The sequence below is a fragment of the Pholis gunnellus genome, assembly GCF_910591455.1.
Source record: "Pholis gunnellus genome assembly, chromosome: 6".
Classification (NCBI taxonomy): Eukaryota; Metazoa; Chordata; class Actinopteri; order Perciformes; family Pholidae; genus Pholis; species Pholis gunnellus.
In genome coordinates this window covers 2,138,412-2,165,691 of record NC_136532.1, presented here as the reverse complement: position 1 = coordinate 2,165,691, position 27,280 = coordinate 2,138,412, and the positions used below count along the sequence as shown (strand labels likewise).

Sequence of the window (27,280 nt, the reverse complement as noted above, 5' to 3'; positions counted from 1 at the left end):
CGCCTCATTAGATATGTGTGTATCCTGACCTACTCCCTGTTTATAGAACGGTACATTAGCATACCACATACACACACACACACACACACACACACACTCAGGCTGTGCAGAGTGAAACCGTGTTGAAGCTGGTCAATAGACAGGGATTGATGCCGGCCTTTTTATGGCCGTAATGAGGATGAGCAGGGCTCAACAATAACCTTTAAACTGGCAACCTGGAATTGACTTTTGGTTGGCCAAACTAAAAATATGGTTGCGATTTTTAGTCAACTTACAGTAATTAAGATGCATGTAGTTAAAAGTAAGCTTAATAATGAAAATGTAACATAAAAGCTTCACCGAAAAAAACTCAAACTTTACTTTTGTTAAAGGCTCTAAGAATAGTAAATAATCCGAATTTGTGCGTTCCAATACCCATAATACCACAGTAATGGCAGGATGTTCTACTACATTTTGCAGCATGCCTCCCAGCATCCCTTTCTGTCCATTCTGACCCACAATCCTCTGCGCAGCGGATATATGAGCAAGAGGTTCAGACTCAGAGTTCAAGATTCAACGTTATGAGGAAGTAGTATTTTATCACTATTGAGTGCATACTGCGTGCATAAAATAAAATAAAATAAAAAAGTATGCGATTTGGAATGCAGCGTATGTCAGGCAGCAACCTCCGGTACTGAAAAGTGAAGCCAACGCTGAAGTGCCTTAAACCTGTAATCTCTCTAATGGCCACCAGGGGGCAACTCCTCTGGTTGTATAGAAGTCTATGATTAAATGACTCTACTTCTCTCTTGATTTAATACCTCAGTAAACATTGTAAACATGAGTTTATGGTCTCAATCTCTAGTTTCAAGTCTTCTTCAATACAGCATGATGTTCATTTAGTAGATGATGGTCCATTTAGAGTCAAACAGACCATAAAGAGGAGTATGCTTTAGGGCGGGGCTACCTTGTGATTGACAGGTTGCTACCAGTCGTATAGGGCGTCTCTACGTCGCATCTCCGCATTCCAAACATGGTCACTTCTGTTCACTGGTTGCAGAAAAACCAAGATGGCGACTGTCAAAATCCAAGATGGATCCAAGATGAAGCCTTAAGGCTTCAAAACAGTGGTTCACAAACCAACGGGGGACATCACGAGGAGTCCGTCCACTTCTCATGTGCAGCCTACGGTTTCTGTACGTTCATATTGAGGCTGCAGTGAACACTACAGCCTCTAGGGGGCACCAGCATGTCTTTAAGAGAGGCAGGTGGTACGTGAGTGGCTGAATGCATGTGCAGATTATGAGTTCAGTGGGAACACCATATCTAAACTGTGATGTGTGTTCCTTTTTTAAAAACCTCTGGGAAATAATTACATAAATGAACTTCAGCCTTATTCCTAATAGGGAGATGCTCGGCACTTAAACGTTCCCGGTCTGATCCAGAGAGCCATCTCCTCTATCTGATTCCGCCAGCAGCCGTCTCTGACTCGTCCTTCTCTGGAAAGGTCACAGGCTTGTGAAGGGAATCCCCTAGGCTCCTCAGCCTCTCCACTCCTCTTTGAAGATTAAACTTCCATTTTAATGAAAGTCTTCCCTCTCCCTCCTCTGCCTCTGCACATTGTGGGTCAGACGGTGCACTCTCCAAACTGCTCCTGATATGAAGTCTTTAAAAAAAAGAGAATAATGACGAATCAGTCCTGGGATTGTTCTGGTGTGTAACAGGACTAAAAGTCGATAGCCGCGGTACAATTTAAACAATCAAAAAGTTCAGTGGTTTATAAATTTATTTCAAAGTTATAATGAGGAACTTTTAACTGGTTATGAAAGTAAATTTAATACTGGTGTCTCTATATGACCTACGTAAGTAAACGAGACCATCAGAGAGAGGAGAGAGGAGATAGATAGATAGATAGATAGATATTCTTAATGCTTGTCATCGATGCCGCCGGGTCAGATTTCCCACAAAATTAGATGAAATCATCCGGGTTCACCAGCAACTCCTTCAGCTCAGACTGGAGCAGACTGTCAGACACCTGCTGTAGTAAAATGGGAGGTTTCTAAAGGGACTCTGGTGCTCAGAAACACTATCGCTGTTGTCTACAGGGGCCGCCAAAGTCCACCTAAAATGAAAGTTCCTTGTTATAGGGTAAACGATACAAAGCTCACCGGCGTAGGGAAACAAGTCTGAACAGAAGTTACTGAGAGTCCACAGGGGATCAGGTACAGACAGGCAGGAACAGATAAAGGTTCAGGTTCCACGTTTCAGGTGGATGTAGAAGTCAAGTGACTGGGACCGGTGGTGAAGTCTGAGGGCATCTGGTGGATGGAGGGAGAACGGCAAGACAGACCTTAAATAATATGATGCATTTCTGTAGATCAAACTACTGTAACGTATATAAGAGTGAAACCATCTTCTCTGATTTATGCTGCAGACGGAACTGAAGCACGCTCATTTTAAATCTAGTGTATTTTAGTCTCTGCTGTGGGATAAATGTTTCCAGTTCAGTAGTAATGTCCTCTTGTCCTCTCCCAGGTCCACCACTGTTTGTGGACAAGTTGAGATGCATTCGCCCTCGTCCGACCGAGCATAGTTTTCCCGTCCCATTAGCCTCGTCTCTGCATCTCCCCGAGGAACCGTGTTCTTTATTCATAATGGAAAGATAATGCCTGAAATATTTACAACAACAAGGGGAGGAAAAGTGTTTCAATAAGAAATGAGGTTAAAAACAATTTCAGGAGATGCTCTCAGCTTGTTACAGAACCGGGGAGAGACAAAGTCAAAATGTCCAGATCTAGTTCAACAGCCAACGTTGGAGGATTGAGCCGCCTAATCCAGAGTCCCCCAGGTGCAGGAATATGAAGAACAGAACAAAGCCATTCATTTCATTGAACAGTTGACTTTAAAGAGTACATTAACACAGTGGTCATTAAATCCTTTATTCTATAAATGTCCAAACTAATGAGTGTCCAGAAGCCGTTCCCGGAACCCAGGACCCAAAGGGATTCAGTTTACGCTGAAGTGGAGAAGCACCTAAAGCTTTCATTAGCGAGCTTTTTTTGTTTGTTTGTGTCGGCTAGAGATCTCTATGAAGGCAAATCAATGTCAAAATCCGAGAGTGCAAATGAGATCCATGCGCGCGCGTATTTTACTTTGACGAGTGCTTTTATATCACTCCGCGAGCAAAATTCACTCTCGCGCGAGTTAAAGTCGCTCAAGAAGCTTAAACCTTAAAACTTTATTCTGCTCGCTCGCTAGTAGATTTTCTTTTTGACAGTAAGTGGGCGGATCCAGTCTCCATTGTATCTCTACATCTAATTGGTTACAATGCTCGTCTTTGGTACTCATTGAACGCAGCATGTTGGGAGTATTCATCGGGAGGATAATTCAGCCCAGGGCGTTCTCCACACTTGAAATGTCAGCGATATGTCTTTTAGTTTGATTTCTACATGCAAAAACTGCTTCAACAAAATAGTTGAAAACAAGCGTCTTCCATTTCAGTTGCACTACCACAAAAAGGACACAGGAATAAACTTTGTATTGAAGATTATATCATATTATTAGATTAGATTGTCACTACACGGAGTACAGGTACTAACAAAAAACCCAGTAAAGGGCAGAATCTTGTACAGAGCATAATCAGAATGAACCGTAATAGAACAACACTTGACAGAAGAGAGTCTACAGCTCTTTATATTTCCATGCACACGCATCTCCTGCTTTCCTACATAGCAATTAAGTGTCGTTGCCATTTATTAATGTATTAGCGTGTGGGGAGGTCATGTGTGTGTGTCCCTGTTTGTGCAATCTTTGGTATGTAAGGGAGCCGAGGGGCAATTGAGCGTGATTCAACAATTTTTAGTTTGGGTTAGGGGAGAGGGAAACGCACCTGAGTGCACTTTTTGTTTTGTGTGCAGTAGTTTAACAAAAAAATACGGTCAACTGAGCAGGGTATTTAGAATATCATGACATATGCTGAGGGGTCCAGCTGGTATGTTTTTATTTATTTTAAACACCTAATAATGTCCCCCATCTGTAATTTCGTTCCACTTTCCTGCAGGACTTTTCTTCGTGACCCTCTCCGCTCCACCTTTTCTCTCTTTCTCGTCTCTTTCTCCTGCGCTGTCCGAAGTTTTTTTTTCCTCCGCTCTGCTCTGCCACGTGCACTCCACGCACCGAGCAACTGTTGCGTTGATGGCGCGCACGTGTGTGCCGCCCATCGCTTGTGACGATTTCTCGCTGTGCTCCAAATCCATGACGAGGGTACGTCTCAGATGCCAAATCACTGTAAGTCTTAGTGTGCACTTTTCATGTATGAATTATTCAGAGACCCACCATGATGTGTCATCCTTTTTAAAGGATCAGTGTAGAGCCACCCGGGTATTTTTTCTAGCTTATGACACTTTAAGCACTTAGTGGTTTGTATGTCATCATCAGTGTTGGGCAATGCATGCTTTCCTCTCCCTCATGGCGCGGTCACAGGCATGGTGGACAAAGCTTAGTTCTTTTGAACATGGTGGCCGAGTGACAAACTTTCTCATTTTACAGCTCAACAGTAGTTTAAAATATATTTCTGAAAATGTTATTGGTGAGAAATAAGCCATGCAGTAACAACATTTTTAATAATTTTTCTGTGAGCCTGCTGCCTCGCGATGGACGGACTTCGTCTGCATAAAGTTGCCGCTGAGTCGTGATTATGAAGATATAGTTGGGCGAATGGTCAGTCAACCCATCAACGGGTTTGGTGCATCTCCACCTTAACGCAGCAGTGTTTTCTTTTTATTATATATAATACATATAATTACTGTTATGGAAGTTATAATCCTGTTTCATTACCTAGGAAACTAACAATAACACGTGTCATGTGTTACTGCCCAACACTGGTTAGCATACATGCATAGGTAGGATAACATAGCATACATTGTAGGTAGGATAACCCCCCCCCCCCCCCCCCCCCAAAAAAGCAAAAACTGCACATTTTTAATACCAAAATCTATTTAGCTACCATAGCATTTGTTCAGGTTACATAATAGCTTGATTATTCAGTGATAAATGGAGAAGTGTACTCTAAATGGCAATTTGAACAGCATTAAAAACCGTGTGTGTGTGTGTGTGTGTGTGTGTGTGTGTGTGTGTGTGTGTGTGTGCGTGTGTGCGCGCGCGCTCGCGCTCTCTTATGTCTTTTAAAAGCCTTAGAATGAGTCCGCAGAGCTGGTCGCTCGTGCGCTGCCATGATTCATCACCTCGCGTTAGCCACCAGCTCTGCATCACTCCGCTGTACATCACATCTGATCTGAGTCCAGCAGGCTAATTACTTTACGCCGGCTAAACAGCATGCGGCTGCCACACTGAATGTTCAGTCCCTTCCACATTTTTCCAGCCATTTAGTTGACTACAGCACCCAGAAGCCTCGTCGCCTCCTACCAATCATGCTACAGGAACATACCACTACTGAGTACGTCTGAGGGCCGTCGGGTTCAAGCTGTGTTTGTATTTTATTTATGACCGTCATAGTCATAGCTACGTAATGTTGCCAAACTATCACTTCAAACATGTTTTAATTGGTGTATTATCACCTCAAACTAAGAATCGTCATGTTTGTTAGCTTAGAATGAGCGTGTCGTATCTATACGGTGTTTTTTACGTTACCTGAAGGACATGTAGTTAACTGCGGTAACCTGAGCCGGCAAAAAACAGCAGCAACGCCAGCCGCCGTCTGAATTTGGCGAAAGATACCACGATGTATATTGTCTTTTTCTCAATAATGGCAAAGAAACTGAAATATTTTGCGCGTCTACACTTTTTTAGCAGCCTCATTACAGATGTATTAATATTGGTTTATATCTATGATCAATAACAAGAAATGTAAGTACAGAAAAGTCAAAGATATGTTGGTTGTTATTTAGAAACCGTGTCTTCATTACAGTTTGTCAACCAGAGAGCAATAATTCACCACACATCTAAGTAACACAAAGCTCAGAATCTGAGGAGTTGTTTTTCTGGCCAAATATGGAAGCATAAAGGACTCATCAGGGAGAGCCGTGGCCAAAATAACCAACAAACTGACCCGAAGGAAAAATGAAGTCACAAACTGAACTTGCCAAAATGAAAAGAAACTATTCTGAGCCTGACTCTCTTATCAACCCAGAAAAACCGGAGGAAAGGAATGCACCACACATTGGCAGCACTCTCCTTCGGGGCGTCCTGGCACGAAATCTAAAGGTGGTTCAGACTTCAAATCAACATGTAACAGTAACTTAGAATAATTAGTTTAACTGAAATCTTTAGCAACAAATTAGCAACCTTTCTGACCTGAACGTGATAACATTATACCAAAGAGCTATGGACTAAATAGTTGGAAACATAAACACTCGTAAGGCAGTACAAATGGCTCCTCGCCCTTTATATATCCTCAGACGGGCTAATTGGATGGATATTAGATGTTTAACTTCCTGAAAGTAGCTCTAAGCTGCTTTATACATAAACCTACTAGTGCCAAGACTTTTTCAGAAGCAAACATTTAAATAATACATTCATTTAGTTTCTAATCATTTGAATTAAGTGTGTCATTGTCACTGGTTATTTGCATAAAAAAAACAATGTAATAATTCAGATAACATTCAGAATTTTTGGCTGGTTTACACTGGCTTTGGTTGAAATGTGTTTTTGGACCGTTTCACCGGTGGTGAAAGAAGTTAGTCTGTATGTACAGTATGTACCAGCTGATACAACCAAACTGTTGGTATCAGCAGATATTGCTCATTGAGTTCTTTAAAGCAGCTCTAATAGATATTTTAATAACAAGGTATCAAATGACGATGTGACCTTTTTATAGTGACTCATACTATAAAAAAAAGCCACGGTTCACTCCCTGCTCAGCTCCAGACAACAGACAGACACAGTGAGCGACGAGCTGGTGAACACACTGCAGCATTTAGCAGCTGAAACAGACCGATTCCCTCAGGAGTTGGTGGAGACCAAAAGCAGAGCTAAAAGAAGAGTGACGTTTGGACTTCCATGTTGCTCGGTAACTGCTGGATTATTAAATAAGCAGCTCTTTGATAAAGAGTTCACCAGATGAATTTAAAAGGTGATGATGAGTTGATGTTGTCTTCACTTCTTTTTTTCTGCTGATAACAAGTGGCCAAAAATAATCTGTTATTGCAGGCTTTAGGCAACATAATTCGATTTTTCAGCCACTTTGTTACAACAGGACAAGCTGTTCATGTAATAGTGATGTATTCTTACTTTATAAAGTTGTTGTGGTGAATGTGTAACAGAGCAACATTAGCATACATCTAAAGCTCCGCCCACCTGATGACTCTTTACTCTGTGCGGTTTGGTGCTGAGCAGGTAGTGGAGAGTGGGTCATGTGTTTCTGGCTGCTTGACTCGCTCCAGTGGATGGTGGCTGATGGATTTACTCCGACATGTTTGTAGTGCTCACCTTTTATGTTTTTATAGTGGCGGGCAAACAATGAAGTGACCCGCTGCCACCCGTGTCGGGCGACTGTGGCTCAGTAGTAGAGCAGGGTCGTCCTTCAATCAGAGGATCGGCGGTTTGATCCCCGGCTCCGCTAGTCCATGTTTTCCAACACTTAACCCCAAGTTGCTCCCACAGCTGTGCCTACGGTGTGTGAATGTTGTATGAATGTTAGTTAGTCCTGGTGGGTAAGTGGCATCTTGCATGGTAGCCCCTGTCATCAGTGTATGAATGGATGTTAATGGGTGAATGATGACATGGAGTGTTAAAGCTCTTTGAGTGGTCGGAAGACTAGAAAAGCACTATACAAGTACAGTCCATTTACCATTTACAGTTTACCCACTGCTGTGGAATGTGTCTGTGGCCTCCCCTCAGAACCTTATCCATCAGTCTTCAACATTTCAGAAAACTTGTTATACAAGGGGAAAAAAACAAACACTGGCTTTAGATACAACCATTTGCATTTTTCGCGTTGGCCACTGTAGTTCTCCCACACGTTTGGCACACGGGGGAAGTTTCAGTTGGTGGCAATCTACAACCTCACCACTAGATGCCGCCAGACACCACACACTACAACTTTAATGGAGGTAAACTAGGGAAGTTTCATAGTGATATCTATTAGTTCTTTTTTTATGCTGTTCACATGTAGTGTCTTCAACATGTCTGTAATTTTACAAAACATATCTTTAAAGGCTGTTTTCTCAAAAATGACTCTGATCCATAAATCTCTTCAGTAGCTCTTACATCCACCAAACTTTCCACTTTCATTCCTCTCTGTATTCTGAAGGTTCTGACAGAGGGGTTTGTTCATACATCATTCATAGCCTTATTCATACATTTTATTCCTAAAAATTCATACATTTTTTTTAGCTGTTTACAGTTGTTTGACAATAATTTTGAACCTGGTTTTATCCAATGTTCAGATTTCTGTTCTGGAAATGTATGCTAATTAGCACATATTTAATGAGCTAATGCTAATTTACATATTTAAACCTACGTTTTTTTTCAGAAAACTTGTAATACAAATAATAATTATCTTAATGTAAGTAATCAACTGATCTATTAGTTAAGTTGTTTACCTTATTCACTTTCCCCCTTGGATGAAAAAGACTTTCAGAATTTTCATTTTCATTCATTTTTAGGTCTTTGATACCGAAATGTAAGAGAAAACTACATAAACAAGCTTGAATAAGACCCAGTGATAACACACATTAAGAAATTGGTAACTAAATGCTGACTTTGGTTCTTTAGGGAGCGAATATAGTTGTGACACAGTCCTCACAAATGTGCTAAAACAAATGTGAGCATGTTTGAGTAAGTGTGTGAGAGAGAGAGGCAGAGGCAGAGGGAGAGGCAGAGGAAAAAGCAGCAGGATAGTGAGCAGAGTGACAGACAGAAGGAAGAGGGAGGACAGGCGGAGTGCTCCTTCTCTCCGTTTACCCCCCCCCCCCGCTCCTACCTGGCCATGTCATCCGGCCTGCGCAGGAAGTGGAGGCGCGCGGTGCGAGCGCTGAGGACTCTCCGTGGGACGGGAGCAGCAGCAGCAGCAGCAGGAGGTGGAGGAGGAGGAGGAGGAGATGCTGTGAGTCTGCTGTTATTTTTAGTCTCTCCTCCCTCCCAGGGCTACGTGGGCTAAGCCGCCGCCGATCAGGCTTATCCAGATTGGAGGTAGGACACAGAGGCAGGGAGGTTAAGCAGTTGCTCCCGTGGGACGTTGACTTTTAGCCGGCGGTTGCGAGTCTAAATTGCCCACACCGAGCATGCCGGAGCAGGACCGCGCTAGTCAGGGCTGTGGGTTTGATGGGGCAGGGGCACCCAAGGTGGCGAGGCACTGAGGAGGAGGAGGAGGGCTTCTCTGCGCCGGCCATGAGTCTGGAGTGGCTGCCGACCGGCTGCTGCGCCGGCTACCCCAGCTGGCACCGGTGCAGGCCAGCCGAGAAGGGCGCGATCGCGGCCTCGGACGGGGAAGGGGGAGTCGGCGGCGGCGATGGGCGGACCGGGATCCAGCTGAGGGGGCTGGACACTGAACTGCTGAAGGGAAGCCTGGTGGTCCTCTACGCACCTGCTGGGAACTCCTGTCTGCTCAGATTGGTGGGACATGGATGGATGGATGGATGGATGGATGGATGGATGGATGGATAGGTGGTAGTTTGGGGTGTGTAATATTCCCCGGCATCCGCTGCTTTTAAAGATGTTTTCATTTAAATGGAAACCGACAGAGGTATTTCACATGGTGGATTTAAAGGCTGGAATATGCAACTGGAACTATTAAGATCTTTAAAAACCCTTCTCTTTGACTCACTTTGCAGAAGGCAGCGTCGGAGGTTTAGACACGCATGTTGTGATGCCTACAGCCATTGATGCTTTGTGTGAATATGTTTTACTGCTTCAGGGAAAATCAGTTGAAAGACTCTCTACCTTAAATATCCAGGAATGGCGATTGACATGTATTTAAAAAGCACCAATTGTGCAGCATTTATGGGCAACAAACTGCAGCAAAGAATGTTGGATCCGTTTGGACCCTCATGTCCTCCAGCTTTTTGTATCAGTCCATGTTGTACTGTCGTTTCTTTTACGGTTGCGTGAAGGATGTGTGTGTGTAGATATTGTACTGGACACAGTTGTTTTAGATTGTCTGTAGGGCCGTACAATTGATTAAAATGTGAACAAAATACCCATTTTCCCTCTCACCTGTTGTGCTGTTTATCATCCCAGATTGTTTGGATGTGAGTTGTCTAGTGTTGTAGTGTCGTAGAGATGTCCGCCTTCTCTCCAATATAATACAACTCTACGGTAATCGGCCAGTTCCATGTCGGAACTATTTTCTCTCAGCCGTAGTTCCCACATGTAACTGCTCACAACAAGGTCTGTGGATTATCCTGAGTAACCGGGTCATGATTTCTATTTTTTATTTATTTTTTGTTGCTTTGAGCAACACAAGCCGAGTGCCATGTAGTCCCGTTATATTGGAGAGAAATCAGACACCTCTATGATGAACCACCAAGACAATCTACAATGATCAATAGCACGACAGGTGAGAAAGAAAATGTGTATTTAAAATTTTATTTTGGGTTTATTTTGGGTTCAGCCGCACAAGATTGAGCAATAACAGGTCTGTGATGCCCTTAGATGTCCGGGGCTGCACGCGCGCCACACTGAGTGGATCAGCGTGTGTCTACCCTTCACTGAGAGGCGTGGGTAACCCGCTGAACCCCACTCCTGATATTAGTCCAGTTTTTTTTTAATTATTACTTTAACAGCTCAGGGATGTTCAAGGAGCAACCTGTTTGTGCACTTTCAGAAGATTTTTTGCACTGTGAATTTCTGTTTTGAATAAAGGGTTAGAAATTAATGCTTTTTTGTTTTTTTATCCGATTCATCGAACAAATAATCGACAGATTAATTGATTATTAAAATAATCGTTAGTTGCAGCCCTAATCACACCATTATCATTTGAATATGTTTTTCAATGAAAATGAGAATGATGTCAAAATGATCATTCTCTGTTAATACCACAGTTGCAATATCAGTCAAATATCGGGGGGGGGGATGTCAGTGTGACATTCTTCAGTAGCATTTAATAACCGTGGGCTTTAACAGCAGAGAGGGAGAGCTGTGTGTCTGTGTGTCACACAAATGTCAGTGACACACACACACACACACACACGTACACACGTACAAGTGCTTTGGTAGATGTTGAGTTTCATGCTGCACATTCCAACGAGGAGATAAAGAGATGACCGAGATCTTTGCATAGAACCACACTCATAGCGGCGTCAGTGGTTTACGTTCAGGTGACGAAGCCCTCTAGTGGCTGTAGCGGTTATAAAGGGGGCAAAGGTCGTGCTGGAGGGACGGGTCACCGAAACATCTAGCCGTCTCCATCTTGATCTGTGTGGAGGCAATCTGTTAATCACAGAGATCTCTGGAGTTGAAACTTGGCACCTTTAACAGAGTAGTGACAGCATTGTCACATCGTCAAAGTGATTTATTTTTCAATGGTGACTATCCCCGCCAGGAATAATAGCCTGGGGGTGATCATGTGTTTGGCTGAGTGTGTGTGTGCATGCGCTTGTGTATCTCTCTGTCTGTCCACGGCTAATCTGTCATATTACTGAACCCAACAGCCTGATATCTTTTGTGCTCATTTATGACCGTATGTTCAAGGACCTCTCATGGTTGCGGTGATTCTCAATTTTAGAAAAGCCTGTTTTATTGACCGTTTCATATCATCATTGACTGCTGACTCCTCAATCCTCTTAACCAGCCGCAAGTGATCAACATGTCTGTTGCTGGCCACAAAAAAACGACATCCATAGAAACGTTTGGTCTCATTTTCAACCGGGTCATCTGCAGATTAATTCCATACCCGATATCTTAAGATCCACTAATTTAGGCGTGATGCGAGATGAATAAATCCCTGTCTTTGTCGTCGCCGCCGTCTTGACTGTAAGGGTGTGTCGGGTGGAACAACTGAGTGAGATTTAACTCTTCTTTGTTTGGGAAAGAAGATGGAAACACACCTGGTGGACTCCTGCACTCTACTGAGTGCACGCTTCTAGTAGCGCTGCCCCCTCCCAGTCAATTAGACGCTTTTCATGCTGAATAACTCGTTTCTGGTAAACACAAGATTTAATAAAGTGGTGGATCGATTAGTCGACAAAAACAAGTGTTAGTCAACTAAGAATTTCATTGGACGAGGACAGCCCTACTTTCTAGTTTGTAACAGTTGTTGAAGACACAAACAAGTAATGCTGACTTCTGAATTGTCAGAACAAATTGCAGTAAAAGTTAGAAAATAGAGAAAGGCAAAACCATTTCTGCACTTGGTGCAGCGTTTTAGTTTTTTCCTCTCTCCTCAGAAGGCGCTGTGGACTAAGAGCTGCAGTGTGAACACCTTTACTTTGTTTGATTACAGCACACTTGTAATGCGCTGCAGCAGGACTTCTGTTTGTTTTTTATAATAATTACATAGTGAGGTGGCTCACACTGAAAAGAAGCAGCTTTTTATCCTGCACACTGTTGCAGTCTGATTTGTGAAAGCCTTTTCTGAATAAATAGGAGCAATGTCTCGTGATGTTGAAAATCATGATCTGCTGACCTGAGCATGTTTTTCCCACGGCGGTGCTGCTGGATTGTGGATAAACTAAACGGTACAACCAAACTCTTCTTTACTCCCCTGCAGCGCGTCAAGTGTCCGGCCCACTCTGACGGGGCTCCGAACAGGCCCGGCACTAGCCATCGCTAACAGAGCTGTTCTGATACCAGTACCGGAAATGCCAATGAAATATATTTAAATAGAATTGCCCTTTGACAACATTTGACTACACGCAACAAACAACATTTCTTTTTACAATCAACATCATTTTTACCTCTTTGCTTTAGATTTTTTTTTTTTATTTTTACAAAATGTACCAAAACACTGGGATTTTTAAAAACTTTTTCTCACCCGCCGGAATTCACGCACACTTTGAACTCTCACAAACACTCTGAAAATAATTTATTCTCAAGCAAATTACATCACCGGTACAGGCCGCAGTCTAAAAATAGGTTATTTAATTTTTGATATGTTGCTTTATTCTTTTCTGCACAGCCATCTGGCGCTCCCTTACCGCTTGTATGAAGATTATGATGAAGCATTCAGAGAAACACAGGAAGGGAATCGCTCTACGTGGAACTAGAGGAGGCAGACTGACGGGAAACAAATAAAACATCTCATCATCACATCTTCCTCTCAGTTTTCACATCCGTCCTCTTCTAATCGCTCTCATTGAGTGTTTATGTGAATAATATTTGTGATCGGGTTTTTTAAGTATCTCGTTTATGTGTTTGCATATGTAAACACCACATATCGTTTTCCAGAAACCGGGATACTTTTGCATGTATACACCTTATGCCGGTTGTTGAGCGCTGAGTCAGTAGCCGGGCTTCTAGTATTTATCATGTGTCGGGTTATGAATAACCCGGGTTATGAATAACCCGATTCTTTCGCGCCAACAAGCAGAACATCAATCTGCAGAAATGATCACTTGTCTACTGTTTGTGGAGCAGCCGTCCATCCTCGTCCACTGCAGGTAACGCTAGTGATGCCATGCTGAGATTGATCAGAAGAACAGGCTAATACATGAAAGTATTGATGCTCAAGAAAGATACATACAAGAATAATAAAGTAATGAATTGTCTCTTTCTCAGACAACAATCAAAAAGAACCGATAAGAGTATCGATAAGAGTACTAGTGTCGATAAAAGCCTAACAGTACCCATCCCTATTTATAGCCCGACGTTTGTGTTTACGCATCAAAAATCATAAAAGTGGTGTTCCTTTTGAAGATTGTCTTGCTGAAGCGGCTGAAGTTGAGCACATATCCCTGGTGTGTGTGTGTGTGTGTGTGTGTGTGTGTGTGTGTGTGTGTGTGTGTGTGTGTGTGTGTGTGTGTGTGTGTGTGTGTGTGTGTGTGTGTGTGTGTGTGTGTGTGTGTGTGTGTGCCCTCCGTGAATCTAAACGTGAGTCGTATCGAGGCTCAAAAAGCTTTGCTGGATGATATTTATATTTTTCCAGGACTTGTTTAATTATGCGGCTGAATGAATTGTGTCGCTGCAGTTAGAATGCAGCGATTGCTAACCCTGCTGTCTGTCTGTGTCCCCCACAGAGCTCAGGGATGGAAGAGATGGTCTGGGAGCAGTACACAGTCAATCTGCAGCGGGTGAGTTCCTTCACTTAACTGTACTGTTAAAACAGTGTTGACATCCATACATCTGCTCATGGAGCTGAAGCATTCAGGGACAAACATTCTGCATTCATCAATCCCCCAACGATGGACATTTTCCTCGTGTCTGTCGTCGTCTGGTCAATGACTTCAAGCAGGTCTTCTTTAATGAGAAGGTGCCGGTGGGATGAAAAAGCGTGTTTTCTTTAAACCATCGCCAAAACTACACAGTTTATCTGAGCCAGACGCTGTAAACAAACATCATTATTGCCAGATTGCCAGATTTCCATCTTTCCGACGGTCTTTGAACACGTCATGTGTGAGGAACGCTTCCTACAGAAAACGCAATCTAAGATCTAAAAACCTTTTATTCTACACGCCTTATTTAAAATCTCGCCCCAAATAAACGGTTTGCTTTAACCAGATCCTGTAAAAAACATTACATTCTGAGCTCCTCAGCACAGCTAGGAAGCTGTGATTGACTCGGCTGAGACCAGGTGACAGGTAACAAAAGTTCTTGTAGGCTGTAGGCTGCTGAACACCGTGCATTGAGGAGAGGCTGTAAGTAGAGGTTGTTCAAATGTGAATAGCTCTATCTATCTATCTATCTATATATATATATAGAGCATGTGGAGCCTCCATTGTCTTTTCCAACATTGGTAACACTTGTGGCAACTTGGAAACAAGTTGTATACATTGATTGTTTTCCAACTTTTGTCAAATATATTATCAAAGAAATTCGTTTTTTATGATTTATGGCATGATAACAGTGTTATACTGCACAAAAGACATGTTTGAGTTCTCTCTACTTCAAGCCATTACTGTGCTGTTTCCATAGAGGTGCAGGACTTCGGAGTTGACCGGGTTGACATCAGATGCAGTATATTTTGCAGTCGGCATCTCCGTGTTCGTCTCGGTGTTGTTGTGAGTCACGTTCTGTCCGACTGTACTGTCTTCACTGATGGATTCCTTCTACTCTGCAGGACTCTAAGATGGGTTTCGGCATCGCGGTGTCAGGTGGGCGCGACAACCCCAACGTGGACAACGGCGAGACGTCAATCATCGTGTCCGACGTGCTGCAGGGAGGACCAGCAGATGGATTCCTCTAGTAAGTCTAGTAAACCCCTCAGTGGACTGAGTGGCCTACAAGGGAAGTTAAGATCAGGAAGCCAACACTACTGCACTCTCTGAGCTTACATGTTAGTTAAAAGCATTTCTTTTATAAATTAGTTTATCACTTTAAACTAGTGCTGGACAACGATTAAAATTTTTAATCGCGATTAAACGCGTGTTTTTTTGTGATTAATCACATTGTTTTGCGCAATGTTCAATAATGAATTCAAAAGTAGTGTATTTAGTAGCGATAACTAAATGATATGATTATTATACATATTCCAAACAAAACACTTTAAAAACTCTAAAAAAGATAATTTAAATGAATCATTTATTTTTTGGGTAGGGAGGGAGGGAGGGGACCGGACCTGGAGAGCAGCAGCAAAAGGAAGTGACGCCACACAAACACAGCTGTTCACCACTCGCTGCCGGTTTTTTTGTGTTAAAAATTTCAGCTTAATAATAATTAAAAATACAGCGTTAATGCATTAATATAATTGTCGGCGTTAATTAATTAATGCGTTAACGCGTTAACTTGCCCAGCACTACTTTAAACCCTTCAGTTTGCATCCAGCTCACATTGTCGGCTCAGATTTTCAAAGTGTATTTCCCCATTAGTTAAGTTACTAGCTAGCTAAATTTATGAATTATGTCTGCTTATGACGTGACAAAACGTTTGTTTCCATCTGAGCAAATAATCAAAATATATTTCCATTTTATGTCTGCTTTGTCCCATAAATTCCTGTTAATTCCCATGGAAAGTTTGCTACTTCAATATTCCTGGAATTTTGCAACCCCACTGCTGTGTACTGGTTTTATTGTCGAATCCACAATCTCACCTCCACTACGAGTCACTACTAGTCACACTCAACACGCTGATGAACTCTGCATTTCTATCTAGCATGCAGCTGAGTTAGCTACATAGCACAGCTCTGCAAAATGTCTGGGTAAAAATAACACAAAAAATGGTTATAAGTGTGCTGCACATGAGTGTTTTATGGTTAAATACATGAACAAAAACTCCAAAGTACAATTCTTAGCTCATTGTGCCCTACAGTAGATACTCTAACCATAATTCAATCAAGTTTAGTGGAATTACAACAAATTTGTACGAAGCTGTGTTTTTTGTTTTAACGTCTACGTTATGATTGTTATTTTGTTCTCACAATATCTTAATTTATTGTGTGTTTTTTTTTTTTTTGTCCAGTGAGAATGATCGTGTCATTCAGGTCAACTCCATCCCCATGGACAATGTGCCTCATTCCTTTGCTGTGCAGTCGCTCCGTAAATGTGGTAAAGTGGCTAAAATAGTGAGTATGAACCACACAGTGTCTTTCTTTCCTGAGTTAAGATCGATGACGTAACAACATACGATGAAAAAATGTGTGGGTAGTCGAGGTTGTTCACTGTCTTAGAATGATTACCTCTGGTTTTCTCACCCACCACCTGAGACATGTGGAACTTTATTTCCAGTAGTGGATCCTGTGTTCCTGTGTTTGCAGAATTTGGATAAAAACCAGAGACTATGTATAAAAGTGGATTTTGTCACCGTGACGTCACCCATTTGTTTGTGGATTGCCGTTTAGAAGCCTCAAGTTTGGCATTTTGGTCGTCGCCATCTTGGTTCTTTGGAGCCAGAAGGGACCATATTTAGACCGAGCCCCCAAGAAGGGGCGCCAGGCTTTGAAGACCAAACAGTGGAATTACAATTTTGGGGCACGTGATGCCATGCCTCCCAAAATTACTTTTCCCCATAGACTTACAGTGGAAAAGAGACGTCCATAACTAAATGGATCATTTCTTTTGAGGTGAATGAACTTCCCAATACGACCACAAGAAATGCCCATATTTATGAAACCATTACGTCCTTAAAATAGCAGATGACCTAATAGCAGAGTCCAGAGTTATTTTTGAAAGGTTGGGCATTTGTCTATGAGGATTGACTCTCTTTTGGAGCGAGCCTGACCATTCAAGGAACTGCCGTTTTCACTTTGCGTTGGCTTCCTTTTTCAGAACTGGAGGTTGCAGCTTGATTAAATAAAAAAAATAAAAAAGATCCTGAACCGGGACAAAAATGGACTCGTAGTTCAAAAAGCCACCAGTAAATACAGAGTTCTCATTAGAAAAATGATTCCCTTTTCTCTAATGGGAGCTTAGCCTCGGTTTTAACACAGATAAAAAATGTTTTTTTAATACATTTCTTGCCATATGGCAGGAAGTGAAGCAATCCAGAACCTTAAATCATTTTGCTAACTTTCAAAAGAATGTTGGTATCCTGAGCTTAGCTGTGAACCAATGAACCCTTCTGCTTTTCATATGAACACCAAGACCTCTACCAATGTCTTCCAAAAACGCGCTCTGTCACCTCCATATTTCAACGATCGCGTCTCCACCCGCTCTCTGACGGACAGCTTCTCACTCCACCTAACAACGTGGATGTATAAAAAAGCTACAAACTCTTTTAATTCTAAGGTTGTCGGACAACACGTCGTAAGTACCACAGCTTTTCTGATCGAGCATAAACCGACCCTTACTCGGTAGCGGCTGAAAGATCTGAGGCAGATCGCTGAGTCCAGCTGCAGCTCTGCAAACACAACAAACACTCCACAGAGAGATGGAGGGAGCTGTGTTTGTGTGTTTGTGTGAGAGAGGCCGAAAGAGTGCAGTGGACTGACACTCATCACAGCTGTACTTGCAGTGCTGTGGCACTTAACAGATGTGAGTGTGAGAGAGGGAAATAAAGAACAAGTTTTGTTGGCTGACTTCGCCATCTTGAATTACGGTCATTGCCATGTTGTTTTTTTTGCAACCGATAAACGGAAATGACCATATTTGGAATGTGGAGGAGAGACGTAGAGACGCTGTATACGGCTCTGGTAGTGGCAGCGACCTGTCAATCACAGTAAGCCCGCCCTAAAGCATCCCCTGCTTTATGGTCTGTTTGACTCTAAATGGACCATCATTTACTAAATGAACATCATGCTGTATTGAAGAAGACTTGAAACTAGAGATTGAGACCATAAACTCATGTTTACAATGTTTACTGAGGTAATAAATCAAGAGAGAAGAGTCATTTTCTCATAGACTTCTATACAATCTGACTTGTTTTTGCAACCAGATGAGTTGCCCCCTGCTGGTCAGTAGAGAGAATGCACGTTTTAAGACTCTTCTGCATTGGCTTCATTCAGCAGAACCGGAGGTTGCCGCCTGGTTTTGCTAGAGCCAGCAGTTTCCCCTTGAAAGTCAGTGTGAACTCTCAGTGTTAAAGGGTTATAGAGGTCCTGATGGGATTTGCAATTAATGGAGCTTGAAAATGTTGGGTAAGACAGCACGTTTCAGATGTTTCATGGCGAGCCAGCTTAAGTGAGGAGGAACAGAGTGCAGAGCAGTGCCACTCACTGTTTCCTGTATAGTAGCACTCTACGTCTACAGGAACAGATAGCGTGTTTGTGTGGTTTTAAGTCTGCATCAGTGCTATCTCAGGGTTTCAGCCTGGCTGCCTCTCGTGCTGCTGCAGCTCTAAAAGCAGCAGCAGTTGTTCTCCCGCGTGTACGCTGGACTAATCTCACCGCTCCGTACAGCTAAATATAAAAGCCTGACATGTCGAGGGAATCTGATTTGCTGCATTGAATCCCTGCTTTCACGACATCCAGCTGTATCTTTACTCTCACTGCTGTCTGCGACACAGAAGCCATTTAGTTTGAAGCTAGGGTTTCTTTTAGAGTTGTTGTTTTTTTGCCTTATTGAACAAATAGGTCATTTAGTGACTGAAGTCTGTCTGTGTCACACAAATACAATAACACAAATATAATAACTATAATGTTGTTTCTGTTCTGTTGTTTTTGATGAAGACTATAACTAGCTAATGTCATTTTTGACTCACGCTAATCTTTACTCAAGGTCCATAAAGTCTTTAATTCTTTCTTCTTGTTGGTTTGCACTTGGTGAAGCTGCTCTTTAGTGTTTTCCGGATGTGTGGACTCGAGTCACATGACCTAAACCAGAGTCAGAGTCACAAATTTGCAACTCAGCTTAATCTTTAACACCCATGGCTGTAACACCCATGACTTGGACTTGAGCCTTTTGACCTGAAAATGCTTGATACCTTCCCTTAAGCGCAAAGATTATTAAGTATGGTATTTAAAAAGTTTGGGACTTGACTCTGGACTTGTCTTGACTTGGGACTTGCAAAGCAATGACTTGGTCCCACCTCTGGTGTTTCCAGTTGCGGAAACTTCTAGTTTATGTCTGTGACATTCCTCAGTTAACTTTTAAAGACACGGTCAAAAATGGCAAAAAATGTGCCTCCTCCCTTCCATTCTATGTGAGAGAAGAGGCCCCGGAACAATTGGTTTGGTTGGCGAAGCAAATTCAAAGTCATTCCGCTGTGGTGAACTTTCAGCGTGAATATTCAACGCCTGCATCTGTGCTTGTGACCATATATTTACACCGTGCGCCATGTTTTTATGTTGTCATAGAAACCTACATCATAAGGGGTTTGTTGTTTCCATGACCGTCTTTGATTTTTATCACATCTGATTTTAACGCCTGTAACATCCTGCCGTCTGGACTTCTGCGAGAAAAGCATCTAAAATAAAAAAATGTCAGTGACATCCAAGGTTCTTTGCAAAACGTCACATGTATTCCTACGTAAAGATATGGAAGAAACGTGATTCTAAATCAAGTTTTCTATGACTTTAACTGATCTAAATCAGTGATTTCCATCTACCCAACCAAAGTAATACCGTTGCCATAGGGTACATGGAAAAAAACTGTCGAGTAGCTCCACTAATTTGAAAAACTAGAAATAATGACTTGGAACAGCCTCCGGCACTCCAAATGGCTTGAATGAATTGAATACAAACTTGACGTTTAATCTGCTTAACATAAAGATCACTATGTCTTGTATGAAACAATTATTGTAACAATTTCCAATTATGTTAACAATTCCTACTCTTATATAATTAGTCGTGTTTAAAAACATTGTTTAAAATGTGTGTAAATGTACACATTTGGACAATGGCGGGAGATGTCAGTGAAGGAGTACTTGAGCTCGTCTGTCAGGTCTTTAGAAGCACAGGTCATATTCATTTTATTTTCGTTATTTTTATTCTTCTCTGTCAGACAGTGAAGAGACCTCGCAAGGTCCACTCAATGCCCCCCTCCCCGGACGGAGACAGTCGGATATACACCCCCTCCAACTTCTACTACGACGCCGACAACGACAACGGCTGGTACCGGGACCAAACCTCGAACAGCAAAGCATACCTGGACCCCGACTACAGGGGAGGGCGGGACTCAAACCAGAGAGGGAGGAGCCGCGGGAGGAGCCAAGAGAGGACCTCGCCCAGCCCCGACCGAGCCAAGAGGGAGGGCAGCCGGGGGCGAGCCCTGGACACCAGCGCCGACCGCCAGCGGTACCACAGCCGAGGCCGCAGCCCCGAGGAAAGCTACCGCACGGAGGAGAAGTACGAGCGAGGAGAAGGAGGAGAAGGAGGAGAAGGAGGAGGAGGAGGAGGAAAAGGAGGGAGGTATAAGAGCAGGGACCAGCTCAACGACAACCCTCCATCCCCAGAACTCTCCAGAGAGCTGGAGCCGCTGGAGAAACCGGTCAACGTCCTGCTAGTGAAGAACAGACCCACCGAAGGTAAAACCCCTCAATTGAGATGATCAAAGCATTTATTTCATTCTCTTTTCTCTTGACGCCCGGAGAAACACAACAGTCATATTTCTGATTTGTTTTTTAATTTGTCTGCTACCTTTTTTTACATACAAAGTATTTAACAAAATATTAGAAATGCCTCTCTAATGTAGTCCAGCATTAACTGCAGCCTCTGAAATCACTATGTAATCGTATTGACACCCGTTTAAACAGCTTGACTAAGATAAGACTTTGCAGGGCTGTTCTTTTGGTTCTTCTTGTCCCTCAGTGTAGGAAATAACCAGTAAACAACGGTATAGAGTAGGCACTGTAATATTTGAGGAATAACAGCAGAGGGGGTTCATCTTTTCCTTGGTTTCCACTGTGCCGATTGGAAGTCTAGCTTTGGCCAGCTGCTCCAGTTAGCTGGTATGGTATGGGATGGGATGGTGATGGTTGGTATAGGGCGTTTGTTATAGATTTGGCTGCTTGGTGGCAGGGTTTTTTTGTTGTCTTGGTAGTTTCATTATAATGTATTTTGTGGAGAGGTTTCAGGTTTTTAGCCAAGTAAGCAGCGTCGCTTTATGGACGTAATTGTTGGCAGTCTGCTGTTCAACCACCAAATGTGGTACAATTTAAGGATGGACTGATATGTTTTTTTCAAGGCTGATGATACTGATTATTACTAATCAAGAACACCGATAACTGATATTTGGAACTGATTTTCAGTAAAAATGCAAGTCTCAATGTTGCCCTACAATTCTCTGGTTGATCAGTGAAGTGTATGAACTACAAATGCGGACTGAATTCTCTACTAACAGTGACAAACAGCATGACAGCTGACCCGTATGAACGCGGGTTGAATGCGCATCAGCAGGTCGTTGTATACGTCTGGTGTCTGAAATGTCTGTATTTTCAATCTGGTCTCAGATCACGTCTCGCCCATGTCCAGGCGCCGTCTCTCTCCCTCTTCCTCTCCTTCCAGTTCTCGTAATCATAGAACTGAAGTTACATTCAGTAACTACTATTTTCCTTTTGCCAGTATTGTATGTACTTTGCAGAAGCACAGTGGGGCTTTGCAGTAACTGTGGTGTGCTGTATGTGTTTTGTAGAGTACGGTCTACGTCTGGGCAGTCAGATCTTCATCAAACAGATGACCAGCACAGGCCTGGCTGCCAAGGACGGGAACCTGCAGGAGGGAGACATCATTCTCAAGGTGTGCGCGCACACACACACACACACACACACACTCATTCACAGTGGTTTCCATCCTGCGGTCCTGGTACCCTCTCAGTGTTCATAAAATGTCATATGATTCACTAGATTGTTCAGTAATGTTTTCTTTCTCTTATTTGTCTTGTGGAGTACTGGATACTGTCTTATCTGTGGGCCGTTAAACGAGCTTTTAAAAGAAACAGTCTGAAGAAGGAAAGTCATTCTTTAGTCGAACAGTTCATGTCCACACCGAGGCCATAACCTGTGATGACGGACCATAAGTAGATGTTGATTTAATGAGTTAAATTAATGAATTGATTATTTCCTGAATCCAAATAAAGCCAGAAAGTGTAAAAGGCCGACGAAGTATATGATGGCCTTCCTCATGCTCTATTATGCCTCATAGGTTGTTGCAGCAATTTTTGGTTTTGTTAAACCGATTTTCTGAACACACGAGAATTGATGAAAAATGATTAAAAGTCCCTCCAAAACAACACATTAAGACACCAAGACCTTGAGGACCACCATAGAATAAATCCATGGCGTAATTTGGTATCAAAAACTTTTGATATTTAGAGATTTCTGTAAGAATTGCCTTTTTTCAGTGATTGGATGGCGAGAAATTCTGTTTTGGAAACTGCTCAGAAACCGTTATTGTTAATATACATAGGAACGCCATCAGAGATGGGCAGTATTTCTATTACTTGTATTTGAAATACATATTTCAAATACTTTTGAGTATTTTGTAATTTGTATTTGTTAGGGCCGATTAAAAGTCGAACGTAATTTGTAACAAAATACTTCAGAGTGGAGTAATTTAGTATTTAAAATACTCAAAATACTTTCTCCACGAATCAAAAAACAGTTCACGAGTTCAGTCTTCAGATCTTCAAGTTCAACGGATTGTCTGTCAAGTTAAATATTGTATCTGAGTGTGACAGATGTCAACTAGCTTGATGTATAACTTATGTCTGGGTCTGGCTACATAGCCTATTGTATATACATGGTGATGGTTCTAATATCAAGCTAGCGATCGATGCTAACATGCTAATGACGCTAGCATGTGGTCTAGGCTAGTGCATAGCCAGTGTTTAGCAAGTTAGCTTATCAGTCGAGTAGCTAGCTATAGGAAGAGGGAGATTGGGAGCTTGTATGTCATATGTGATAAATATGTTCTTGTTGATACAAAGCCAAAGTTTATGGGCTGTTAAGTCCCATTAATAAAAATATATATATACATAATCAATCAAGTTGTTGTCTTTCAATAGCTTTGCTAAGTTACACTGACATTCTGTGACTGTTCTTCCTGTTTGTGGGGTTCACCAGAGCTTTGTGTACATTATATAAACCTGAATGCTCTGCTATACCACATTGTGAGAAAACGGAAAATCCAGAAAAAAAGTATTTCCTATATTTTAAATACAAAATACATGTATTTTGTTACATTTTCTGGCACCAGTATTTTGTATTTTGTATTTTGTTGTAATCATTTATTTGGGGGTATTTTGTATTTTGTATCAAAATACATTTTGATGTATTTTTGTCCATCTCTGAACGCCATACATCCTCTGAATGAGCTAGGTCTTTATTTTTGTGGTTGTAAAGTTTCATGAGGCTGTGATTATCCTAGAGGTCACAACAGGTCATTTTATACAGTGACGTTAAGTTTCAAAAAATGGTCTCTGTGGGAAAAGGCTGCTGTCGGGACCAACATCATCACACGAATACTATTGAGCTCAATGGATCCACAAGAGTCTCAGCTTTCCAGTCAAACCCAATTCATGCAATTCCAACACTGTTTAGGGACCCCAGTATGCATAAATATTCAAATACACCATTTTTAGAATAGGTTAAAATAACACACTTATATACTGCATGGTTTTTGCCCCCAATTGCATGGGACTAGCATAAAGTGGGCCTGTCTGAAAAGGGCAGACTGGTAAGTACCCATAGAACACTTTTTCCTTCACATAAGTTGAGGTGAGATGTCCCCTAAGAAAATTGGCATGCTGGTTTTACGTCGGCAAAATTTAGCCTAACTTTGGTAGCATTAGCCCCTTCCCGACAAGCTAGCGTGACGTGGCTGACCAATCCTGCGGGTCTCAGAGGGTTAAATTCAACCTTTTAATTCTATTGATCACATTTATTCAAACGTTAGCTGTTGTTTTTATGGCATAAAATACACACACACACACACACTCACTGGCACAGTCGGTCAGTGTAGAATACGCCTCAACACCTAGAGCCTAGAGCTCCCCCCACTCACCCCCAGGCAAAAGTCCACCTGACAACGATACGAGATGAGAATTTCTTTTTTTTATATTTAAAAAACGTAATCGATAATGCCGACTAATCGCAGCAGCTCTAGTAAAATCCAAGATAAAATTGACACCCAAGACTACATAAATCTAAGATATATACAGATTCACAGCCTCTAACATGAAGGTAAAAGAAGCAAAGTTCCCCAAGGTTTCCAAAGCAGGCCAACTGGCTCCTTAATCCGGTCCTTAATCCTTAATGCAGCCTCTGACTGTCTGCACTTTGTGTGTGCGTGCACGTGTGCAGATCAATGGGACGGTGACAGAGAACCTCTCTCTGCACGACGCCGGGAAGCTGATAGAGAAGTCGAGGGGAAAGCTGCAGCTGGTGGTCCAGAGGGACCGCCGTCACATCCTCGTCCGCATCCCCCCCCTCGCAGACTCCGACTCTGACAACGACGGTGAGTCACTGGACGTGTGGCCTGACCGACATGGTTAGTGTTAAACCACAGGGATGTTTGTTAGGACCACAGGGTCTCTGGAGGGGGTTGCATCACATTCTCCTTATGCTTGTACCATTTCCATGATCCGAGACCTACAGAGGCCTCAGAGTGTCAGACATGTCCCTTACAATTCAGTCAAATCAGTGTGATCATTTCGATCTGAGACATAACTGTAAAGCCTGTCTGTGTGGGATGTAGCAGTTTTTGTTTCTCCACCAACCTATGATGTAGGTCCAGGTCAGGAGGAAGTCTCTTTGAAGGTTTTTGATTGACAGAGGACCAAAGGACTAGAGCTAGTCAGATCCACTCCAAGCTGTGGAGGTTGAAGTGTGCCACAGGAATAATAACAGATATTTTTTTCTTTTCAAAGGTAAATATATATATTTCGAGTTTATTCCTTAAAGCTGGGGTTGGTAATCTTCTTCAAAAACATTTTGTGGGAAGGGCTTTGGAGGCAGGCCCAAAGGGACAAGCTGTCAGTGTTTTGCCGACTTGGCAAACTCATTCGCTAGATTCAGCAACTTTTGGAGCTAGTGCAGCTAGCTGCTTTCATTGGAAGTTGGCAGCACTGGGCTGGTTTTTAGGTTGATCATTTTAAAATCTAGCATACTTTTTGCAAGTTTCTGATCATTACCAACCCTTGCTTTAATTACGACAGTTGAAATAATAATGAATTATACCACAGACCTCATTTCAGGCATCTAACCAAAAACCCATTGACTTCGAGACGAGCAGCCAAAGTGCAAAAATGATGACTCGGTTCCTGGTTTTAGATAAATTCCTGCAGCATTCGATGGCCCGATTTTTACACACCAGGTAGAGAAACCAAGCGTGCAATCAGCAAGCGAGTCTGTGTTTCAGATATGGAGAGATAATGTTGCTTATAGTTCAGCTTTTGCTAACCGAAGCTGTGAGCCTTCGGCTGCTAAACTATTAGCAACATTTTCGCACCATCTCTTTGATGGTTTAGCCTTCTGCGTTATGAGCTCACCGCTGCATCCGTTCAGGCTACGGTTAGGCTAAGCTAAGCTACACTAATAGCAGCATTTTCATCTCCACCTTTAAAATGCTTTGCTGATATTGTAGTTCGCTAGAGCCTCCAGTTTGTCATCTCAAACTTATACAAGATGACATTCTTGATGTGTAACTTACATCGGCATTAAAAAAGTCTATTAGTCAAGAATGTAAAAGTGCTTGAAAAATACATTTAAAAAAAGTCCCTACACCAATGTAATCCCATTTCTCTGAAGACACTTGCTAACTAGCTAATGTGTCCAAGGCCCATTCATTTATTTATTGATAAATAAATGCATACAGACTAAAATACTGAAATAGAAATAGTAGTTGGTTTGAATTGAGTTATTTATTACCCTCTTTTTTTTAATTACATCATTGCGACACAAATGAATGTTTTAAAGACATGTTTAATATAACCAATGGAAATAATTATTATTCCATGTGACACACTTGAGTCTCCATACCAAACGCTGTATAATAGATGGAAAGATGAATAATTAAAGAAAAGTGTCCATTGGCATTATTTCAGCTGGAGACATTCACATCCAATCCCGTTCACATACACGCTTACAAAGGTTGAAAACATCAGGCATTCAAGCGGCTAAAAATACCGTCTGAAACGAAGCAGTCTTGAGTTTCTGCTCGCAGCTGCTCAACTACTATGCATTACTATCACTGTGAAAGGAGAGAGAGGACACCAGCAGGTCAGGGTGTAATCAGGACCTCACTGTGGGCCCAGGGTTCTAACCTCCGGCTCCATTTTTAGAAAACTGAACTAATCGTATTGATTTTTAAAGTGCTTATCTTGACCAGCAGAAGCGATCCCTGTAATCGCTCAAAAGTGCAATCTCTGTCTGTGTTTTCTCTTCCAGATAAAATGTCATACTTTTAGATGAAGGACCACCCAAGACACACAGCATGTGTAACACTGTTGCCTTTCTCTAAGCTGTAAAACGGCTGTGACGCAACCTGACTAAAGTTGTAAAGCCTTCACACCTTTTTGCACTTCTCTTTATACTGCTCTAAATCGTTTTAAAAAACATTTTAATACCTGATTCATTTTCCTGAATAAATAAACACGTTTTAATCACAATGTACATTGAATTGTGTGATTCATTAAGTGTAGAGGTGGAATAATGCCAGTGGAAGAAGGCTGTAAGCAGCCTTCAGAGGAATGTGCTTTATTTTATGACACTGTGTGAATATGGGTGATGATTTATTTTTGTGAACACAGAGTGTTGCATGACAAAAGCGTGGCTCATAAAGTGGGTAAGATGCTCGTTGATCTTTCCGTGTAATAACATATTAATGATTTGTCTTAACAGCGTAGCAACTCGCCGTCCGCCGTCTGTCCAGGTGGCACGT

General features: G+C 42.2%; 1 protein-coding gene across 1 annotated transcript in view; it reads left to right on the top strand.

The window, feature by feature from the left end:
• Nucleotides 1-27,280, top strand: part of LOC306697523 (tight junction protein 2-like) — a 79,002-nt gene that overhangs the window by 15,928 nt on the left and 35,794 nt on the right. Inside the window, exons 2-7 of the mRNA XM_079161493.1 lie at nt 14,112-14,165; nt 15,152-15,276; nt 16,489-16,591; nt 20,406-20,928; nt 22,035-22,138; nt 24,703-24,856. Coding sequence (XP_079017619.1) covers nt 14,112-14,165; nt 15,152-15,276; nt 16,489-16,591; nt 20,406-20,928; nt 22,035-22,138; nt 24,703-24,856 — 1,063 coding nt within the window. The remainder of the gene's footprint in view (nt 1-14,111; nt 14,166-15,151; nt 15,277-16,488; nt 16,592-20,405; nt 20,929-22,034; nt 22,139-24,702; nt 24,857-27,280) is intronic.